Raw genomic sequence first — 9,001 nt, 5'->3', positions numbered from 1 at the left:
ACAGATCCCCGCAAAAGGCTGAAACTGGTGCCTAGTCTTAATTACTAGAAAAGTTTCACAGCAGCACCTTTTCGGCTCTCTTCCGTTTACAATGAAGTAAATGCCGAGATGCCGTCCTGCACAGAAAGACACGCGCGGGGGAACATGGAAACGAGAAAACTACAACTCCCAGAAGCCTTTGCGGCCAGAGGGACCATAGAGGACGGTAACTTCCGGTTTTCTTTGCTCTGCAGCTCTAAGTGCCTGCAGACGGCCCGGCCAACCTTATTATGGAGGCAGAAACGTCAAGTGTTGGGGGGCCAAACTCTGCAAAGAGGCAAGGAAAACAGGCAAGCCGAAGGAGGCGCAGAGATCAGGTCTGAGAGGCCTTCCCTCCGCAACTTTAGATTTGCTCAGCGTTCCTGGCGGGCCCCCAGCCAGAAAACTTTTGTTGGGAGGCAAATTAATACAGCCCATCATTATTTATTTTCTGTATTTTAAAATTTATTTGTACGTTTATTATTTGTTTACCAAATTCGTACTTGAGACTCAAGGTAGAGGTAATGTTAAGCAACGTAATTGAATAGCCCAAGGGGTCTAATAAGCAGTGCAATAAGATTGCAAAAATTAGAAAAGTACAAAAAAGTTTCAGACATCCTATGTCATGCCTGAGGCATTTTAATAGGACCCTTCAGCTCTGTGAACTTATTCTGTTCTAGCCAGTTGCACAGAGAATGATTTATGGGGTCCAGACCCTTTTTGCACTACTGTAGCTACGGGCCTGATTCCTGGCCAGATCTCTGTGTGTTAAGTGCTCTCAAGTCACTTCCGGCTCATGGTAACCTATGAATTAATGTCCTCTAAAACTTCCTGTCATTAATAGTCTTGCTCAGGGTCTTGTAGAATGAGGTTTGTTAATTTCTTTATAGCAGTGATTACCAACCTTTTTTCTCTCACATATCCCTTGGCAATCCATTTCCCTAAAATTGTACACGCATATTAGCAAACCCATTATGTAACTTTTTTTTTCAAGTACCCACCAAAACACCCTGGTGAAAACCCCATGTTGGGACCCGCTTCTTTATAGAATCAATCCATCAAAGTGCTGGTGCCAACCTGTAAAGCTTTAAATCATAGGTGTCAAACTCGCGGCCCTCCAGATGTTATGGACTACAGTCCCCATCATCCCCTGCCAGCATCACACTGGCAGGGGATGATGGGAACTGTAGTCCATAACATCTGGAGGGCCACGAGTTTGACACCTGTGCAAATAGCTTCAGTCCTGGGTACTTGAGAGAGCACATCTGTCCATGTATTCCTGAGGTTGGTGGGGAAGGCCTGATGGGGTGTACCACCACCCTTTGGAGGTGAGGGGGTGCTGGCAGCCCGGAGGACCTTTTCCATAGTGGCCCCTGCACTGTGGAATGCCCTCTCACCAGAGACCCGCCAGGTGCCTACCCTCTTGGAGTTTTGGCGCCTGGTGAAAAGTGGCCTTTTCAACCAGGCATTTGGGTGATTCCCCCCGCCCCCCCCCACACACACTAGAGGTGGGATTCAGGGGGTTCCGAAGGTTCTGTAGAGCCTGTTGTTAAAATTTTAAATATTACTTTTTAAATACTTAAAATATCTCCCATTTGCTTAATAAACCCTGTATTGCTTAGTAAACCCTGTTCAAAGGAGAGCCATAATGCTCGCCAGGTTTAATGTTATGCCTTCTGCCTTGTTACATGGCAGATTTAATAAGCAAGAAAAGGCTAAAAGATTGTGCCTATGTAACGATGGCTCAGTTGAATCTCTGGCCCACCAATTACCACACTGTCTCAGATTCAAGGAAATCAGATCCAAGTATGTGAATCTTACTCCTTTACATTTACCCCATCTCCCCGATTTAATTAGATTACACTACTTGTTGGACAACCCTGATCCTTCTCTCTGTATGATACTGGCAGACTTTCTCCTGGAAATTACTAAATGCCAGTAGATTTCCTTCGACCTAACATGTATTTCCTGTATTGTATATGCTTTTTAATCTGTTTTTTATTATTGTTGTACTGCTGTCTATGCCAATAAAAGCTTGCTTCTCAATACTCAAAATATTTTTATTAAGTATTAATATTTTTAATACTTAAAATAAAAAAGTGATATTAAAATATATATTTTAAATACTTTTAAACAGTCATTAGTTGGATCCCACCACCATCGGAACCTGTTGTTAAAATGTTTGAATCCCACCACTGCTCAGGGATGGGGATGGTCTCAGGGTGTCCTGCACACTCCTCTCACTCTTGGAGGTGGGGTGGGGTTGGAGTGGGAGTTTTAGAGTTTAGAATGATTTAGGATTGGTTTTATAGTGGTGTTAGTGTCTTATCGTATGGGATTTTTATTATGGTTTTTATTGTAACTCACCCTGAGATGGTTGTAAAGGGCAGGAAATAAAAATAATACCCTGGGGTGGGGGACACTTGAAACATCTTCAAAATCAACATTGGTCAGATTCAGAAGGCAGCCCTTACGTCAATACAGTACAACTTCCTAGGCCTCTGGGTGGGGCTCCAATTGTAATGACAGGCCAACAGCCAGCTAAAGAACTGGCAGCTGCGATATTAAACAAAATTAAACAAAATTAAACAATAGTAATAATAAATAATCTCATGTTGGGTCTTCCTCATTTTCTGCTGCCTTCCACTCTTCCTAGTTTTATTGTCTTTTCCACTGAGTATCATTTTCTCAGAATGTGACCAAAGTACAGTAGCCTCAGTCTATACCTTGTACAGGATAAAGATGACATTCTCCAAGTATCTTCTTGTACACAAGTATAACAATCTCTTTCCTCTTCCACAATCGCTTACTTGTTGACTGTTTCTTTCCAAACTTTGTTACAGGATGCAGATGTCCACCTCTCAAAAGCCCTCTCTTATGTCCTGCGCCATGGTGCAAACAAACTGGGGTTACATATGGAGCCGGGTGAGTGTTTCTGCCCTATCTCTTCCCCTTGCGGTCTGAAAAAAAGCCCTACCAGTTGAACTTTTGCCTGGCCTGGAAGGCACACAGCCCCAACTGAAAAATAAGTTGGCACTTCAGAGGATCCTCTGAAGATGCCTACCACAGATGCAGGTGAAACGTCAGGAGAAAATGCTACTGGAACACGGCCATACAACCCGGAAAACCCACAACACCCTAGTTCTCAGTAACCGCAGCAATAGAGTCAGGCTGCAAGATGGAAGGGATGGATCTGACAGTGGCTGCTAGCTTAGTGTCAAAAGGGATCATCCACATCCAGGAGCATTCTGATTATCAGTGCTAGGGGACAGCATCAGGAGAAAACTTTGGGATGGTTTAGTTGGGCTTTTGTTTGTCCAGTCCCAGTGGCATCGGGGCGGCCAAATGACACACCGTCTTTATTTTCTGAATGCAGATGGCTTTGTGGACATAGCAGAGGTCCTCCGCTTGCCCCAGTTCAAGACTTCATCCCTGGACGACGTGCAGCGTGTTGTGAAGACAAATGACAAGCAGCGTTTTGCTGTGCGGCTGCACCCTTCTGATGGACGGCCCCAGATCCGGGCCAATCAAGGGCACTCACTGCAGGTGAGTGAATATGGGAAGGCAGAGCATGAATCAAAGACCGGTGGGGTTGAGCTCTATGGAAAGAACCACAGGGCAAAGCACAAGAGGATGTGCTGCAGCAGACGTCCCCAATCTTTTTGTGCCGGTGGGTTCCTCTGGAATTCTGCATACCCAATGAAAATACAGGGAAGAAGAGGGGTAAACCAAAAACTGGGACTGATTATACACTGCTGCTCTGCTGCTCGGCAAAGAAATGTTTACTTGTGGCAGAGGTTTCTGTACAGATGTGCTTACTCTGCTGATCCCAGGAGCAAGAGCCGGAAAACCCTGATGTTTCCTCTTGCTTTGGGGCTTCAGTCCTTCTGGGTCACTCCCCCATCTAAGCCAAGAATGAAGATTGCCGTTTTGGGGGTTTTTTTTTAGTCTTTTAAATGTAATGTCAATATTCCTTATATCAATATTGTGCAGCCTGCTATCACTGTTTTTGTTTTTGTAGGGAAATGCTGGCTGTCGATCCCTGTGCAGGGGTGGGAGAGAGATGGTCCTCCCTCACTCTTCGCAGGGATTCACGGTCAGCATTTCCCTCAAAAAAACCCAAAAACAATTATAGCAGCCTGTCTACCCAATATCAATATAAGGAATATCGATATCGCATTTAAAGGACTAAAGAAACTCAGAAGACATCAATCTTCATTCTTAGCTTGGAGGGGGGAGTGACCTGGAAGGGGGGGCAAGCTAGCCGTGTGATGAGCAGTGGAGTATCTGCCGCTCAAAAGACAAGCCAGCAAAAGACGCAGCCATGGTGCAGCCGTAAACTGTTTAGCACACAGCAACACATACAGTTACGAGTAAAGGCAGAATCTGGACCCATAACCTGTTGAAGCAGCGGATTTACTCAGAGTAGACCACCTTGCAGGATGCAATGTAGACAAGAACTGACAGACACACAGTCACCAGTGCAGTTCTATTTATTGCCATCTACTGACAAATGCTTCGCCAGACCACAGGTGTTTTCAGGCACACATCACTCTGTTGTCTGTGCTATCTATATACAAATGTGGTACCAATCAGGTGCCCTTACCATATCAGGTTTTGCACACGGTACATGTTGTGCACTCAGTCCTAATTATGCACACGGCACCTGCTAGAAGGGGGGTCCAGCTGTCATTTAGATTTTGCTCATCTAAACACATGTTCTGACAGTATCTCCTCATGTGTAAACAAGGAAACACGAGGAGACCCAACTACAGAGGCACTGTGGGGCATGGAGCAGCATGGGAAGTGCTCCATGCACAACGTGCCTGCGAAAGAGGGGGCATTCATTGAAAATGCTGGGGGGAAGAATTAGGACTAATAAAAGGAAACACTTCTTCACGCAACGTGTGATTGGTGTTTGGAATATGCTGCCACTGGAGGTGGTGATGGCCAGTAACCTGGATAGCTTTAAAAGGGGCTTGGACAGATTTATGGAGGAGAAGTCGATTTATGGCTACCAATCTTGATCCTCTTTGATCTGAGATTGCAAATGCCTTAACAGACCAGGTGCTCGGGAGCAACAGCCGCAGAAGGCCATTGCGTTCGCATCCTACATGTGAGCTCCCAAAGGCACCTGGTGGGCCACTGCGAGTAGCAGAGAGCTGGACTAGATGGACTCTGGTCTGATCCAGCTGGCTTGTTCTTATGTTCTTAAGAGGAGTGAAAGACAGAACTAAACCTACACTGAGGTGGCATCTGCCATTTAAATGATGTTATTTCAGACTGTCTGCTGATTGGATCTCGAATGGCCAATCAGAAGCCCTGCTGAGTTAGTGCCTCACCTGGCCCCACGCACTTTGTTAGAACAGTTGTTAGGCAGTGGGAAAGGGGTTGGTGAGTCCTATGCTACTGTCTCTTCATGGAGGAGAGATCTATTGATAGCCATGATGGGTAAATGAAACCTCCCTATGCAGTTTCAGTCTACTTCCAAAAACCAGATAGGAGGGACAAAGGCAGTGGGAGAGAGCAATCTGCTTCTCGCCTTGCTTGTGGGTTTTCTGGAGCCATCTGCTGAGCCACTGTAAGGGAAATAAGGTGTACTTCTTTTTTGTGTCACCACCTCCTGTGGCAACATATTCCAAACACCAATCACGCTTTGCATGAAGAATTGTTTCCTTTTATTAGTCCTAATTCTTTCTCCCAGCATTTTCCATGTATGCCCCCTGGTTCCAGTATTGTGAGAAAGAGAGAGAAAATTATCTCCTGTAAGGAGACTTGAACTGGCTTACAAGCTCCTTTCTCTTCCTTCCCCACAAGAGACACCTTGTGAGGTAGGTGGGGCTGAGAGAGTTCAGAGAGAACTGTGATTAGCCCAAGGTCACCCAGCAGGAACATAGGAATGCGGAAACACATCTGGTTCACCAGATAAGCCTCCGCCACTCATGTGGAGGAGTGGGGAATCAAAACCCAGTTCTCCAGATTAGGATCCACCTGCTCTTAACCACTACACCACACTGACTCTCTAAGTTTTCCAGTGGTTGCTAATAGGGTTGAAGAACCCTGCAGATCCTTTGCTTTTCTTTCAGGGGTGGGAAATACAAGAATAAGTTGGGCATTTGCAGCCAATTGGTGTCTTGACCATTATTCCTTAATGCAGGTATCTGAGTTGGAACTGATCCCTTTGCTGGACCCTGCAGACTTCCCAGAAACTGTGGCCCATGGCACATACCTGCGCCACTGGCCCACAATACGGTGTCAGGGCTTGTCCCGGATGGGGAGAACGCACATCCACTTGGCGCCAGGACTACCAGGGGATGGGGCTGTCTTGAGCGGTGAGTTGCCCTTCCTCTTAATACCCTGACCTGGCTGGCCCAGGCTAGCTGGATATCACCAGATCTGGGAAGCTAAGCAGGATCGCTCCTGGTTAGCACTTGGATGGGAGGCCACAAAGGAAGTCCAGAGCCATGATGCAGAGAAGAGTTTGGATTTATATCCCTCCTTTCTCTCCTGTAAGGAGACTCAAAGGGGCTTACAATCTCCTTTCCCTCCCCCTCTCACAACAAACACCCTGTGAGGTCGGTGGGGCTGAGAGAGCGCCGAAGAACTGTGACTCGCCCAAGGTCACCCAGCTGTGTTGGAGTGCACAAGCTAATCTAGTTCACCAGATAAGCCTCCGCAGCTCGTGGCAGAGTGTGGAATCAAACCCGGTTCCCCAGATTAGAGTGCACCTGCTCTTAACCACTACATGCTAGCAGAGGCGGGCAATGGCAAACCTCAAGAACCTCCTGCCTCAAGAAACCAGAGGGGTCACCATAAGTTGGCACTAATTTGAGGGCACTTTCCACCACCTCAAAAGGGAAATGAATAACCTTGCAGCAGCCAACCTAGAATAACACTCAAGTTCCGTGTGGAAATAAAGCCCGGTTCCCCTGAATTTCTCCAGTATCCCTGAAGAACGACCTCTTTCTCTGCCAACCCCAGATGACATCAACCCAGAAGACATTGTTAAACATTTTCTCCCCTCAGACTATCTACTGAAGTAGGAAGGATGCCATTTTTCTATGGCTGCCGCTTCTTCTTTTTGGAACATTCTTCCGGGACGGGGGAAGGAAAGCCTCCTCTTCCCTTCTGTTTTGGAAGGACCATAAAGTGGTTTTGTTCAGACAAGTCTCTGAGACTCATCTGTTAGATCTACAGCAGGGGTCTTCAAACTGTGGCCCTCCAGATGTTCATGGACTACAATTCCCATCAGCCCATGACAGCCTGGCCAAGTGGTAGGGCTCATGAACATCTGGAGGGCCATAGTTTGAAGACCCCTGATCTACAGGGTGTGGTGTCATTTCCCAGCACGTATGAACCGGGCCTGAGGGGTAGAAACAGGCTATTGCAGTTTAGATTACGGGGGTTGGGGGGTGGGGGAAGAGTCACAGTTTTAATACTTCCTCGTGTAAAAACTCCCAGCAGAGGGGAACAAATAGCATGTCAGGGTTCGAGTCTAGCTCTCGGCATACGATGTCAGCTTTCCACTTACAGCAGCGGTTCTCAACCTGTGGGTCGCAACCCCTTTGGGGGGGTCGAACGACCCTTTCACAGGGGTCGCCTAAGACCATCGGAAAATTACAGTTATGAAGTAGCAATGAAAATAATTTTATGGTTGGGGGTCACCACAACATAAGGAACTGTATTAAAGGGTGGCGGCATTAGGAAGGCTGAGAACCACTGACTTACAGGATATTATTAGTGGAGGGGAACTTTGAAAAACTGTAACCCTTCCCTTGCAGACTGACGTGGTACAGTCCATTCCCCATCTCAGTCACACCTGACAAATCTTTGTGTGATTTGTGCTCTGCAGGAATGAGAAACAACTGTGAGGTGGCCATAACCATTGACGTGGTCAAAGCTCTGGCAGGTGAGTGAGGAGGAAGCGGGAACACTTTCCCTGCCTTGTTGAAGGAGGAATGGGGGAGGTGATGGTTTATGGTCAAGACCTTTCCCCTCAGTCTTTGCCTGCAAAAATTCATATGCATTTATTACATATGCTTTGAGACTCTTTATGGTTAAGAAAAGCAGGGTATAAATGTAAACTCTTTTTCCATACGTAAGCACCATAATCTGGATTTCTTCTCCTGCAGATGGAATCCCTTTTTACCGCTCGGCTAATGGTGTCATCCTCACGCCGGGTGATGATAACGGGCTGCTGGTCCCTCGGTACTTCCGGGAAGCCCTGGAACTCCGACCCGTTCGTAAGTCCCCAGCTGGCTTCCGTTGCTCGTACCACTACCCACAGAACTGCAGGTCTGGCAAATGACGAATGTGGTATACAGCAGAACCGTGACCTCTTGTGATTTGGATGTTATGCCTCTGGTGATACATCCCAAGACCGTATTAGCCTTTTCTGTTGCTGCATCACACTGGGTGATCATATTTAACTTACTGTCCACTGATACCCCTAGGTCTTGTTCACGCACACTGCTTCCAAGAAGCGTAGCTTCCATCCAGTATGCCTGTTTCTCATTTTTGTTACCCAGATGTAGAACCCTGCCCTTACCCTTGCTGAATTGCATCTTTTGAACGTGGACCTTTTTTTTTTTGCTTGAGATCTTTGACTAACACCTAACTTCTCCCCCTTTGTTTTTTACCCCCTGCAGGACGCCAGCTCTCTCTCGAGTGACCCATCTCCATGCCAAGATTGTCCTCTTCTACCTCATTTTCCCCATGAGATACAGATTTATGGCATATGCCTATTATTTATTACTTCAACAATAAAATTCACTGTTTACATATGTAGTACAAGTGGGGGTCTGTTAAACTTGCAGGGGGGAATCTTATCTCCCTCCCAATGCTGATCTGATATGTTCACTCACCTTTGAGCCCCTTTGGGGGGGTGGCAGTGGCTGGGAGCTGCTCCGCAGCTTCTCTCGGCATCCGCAACTGAGCCACTGGCTACTATCCCAGAGGGGCTTGTGGCCAGGCCCAAAACTTG

At 46.8% G+C, this 9,001-nt stretch overlaps 1 protein-coding gene across 1 annotated transcript; it reads left to right on the top strand.

The window, feature by feature from the left end:
* The first annotated feature begins 228 nt into the window (after positions 1-228).
* TRPT1 (tRNA phosphotransferase 1) lies at positions 229-8,799 on the top strand. The gene is made up of 7 exons (XM_048512130.1): positions 229-356; positions 2,862-2,943; positions 3,395-3,564; positions 6,176-6,350; positions 7,871-7,927; positions 8,151-8,261; positions 8,667-8,799. Exons 1-7 carry the CDS (start codon positions 270-272, stop codon positions 8,687-8,689), a joined length of 705 nt encoding a protein of 234 aa, XP_048368087.1. The 5' UTR covers positions 229-269; the 3' UTR covers positions 8,690-8,799.
* Positions 8,800-9,001: the final 202 nt, after the last annotated feature.

The sequence above is a fragment of the Sphaerodactylus townsendi genome, linkage group LG01, assembly GCF_021028975.2.
Source record: "Sphaerodactylus townsendi isolate TG3544 linkage group LG01, MPM_Stown_v2.3, whole genome shotgun sequence".
Lineage (NCBI taxonomy): Eukaryota > Metazoa > Chordata > Lepidosauria > Squamata > Sphaerodactylidae > Sphaerodactylus > Sphaerodactylus townsendi.
The sequence above is the reverse complement of the archived record's forward strand: the minus strand, read 5'-3'. Positions and strand labels throughout refer to the sequence as shown.

Coding starts and splice junctions, on each gene's coding strand:
- TRPT1 (XM_048512130.1), top strand. CDS start 270: ATGGAGGCAGAAACGTCAAGTGTTGGGGGGCCAAACTCTGCAAAGAGG. Junction 2,944..3,394: donor GGGGTTACATATGGAGCCGG/GTGAGTGTTTCT, acceptor TTCTGAATGCAG/ATGGCTTTGTGGACATAGCA. Junction 3,565..6,175: donor ATCAAGGGCACTCACTGCAG/GTGAGTGAATAT, acceptor TCCTTAATGCAG/GTATCTGAGTTGGAACTGAT.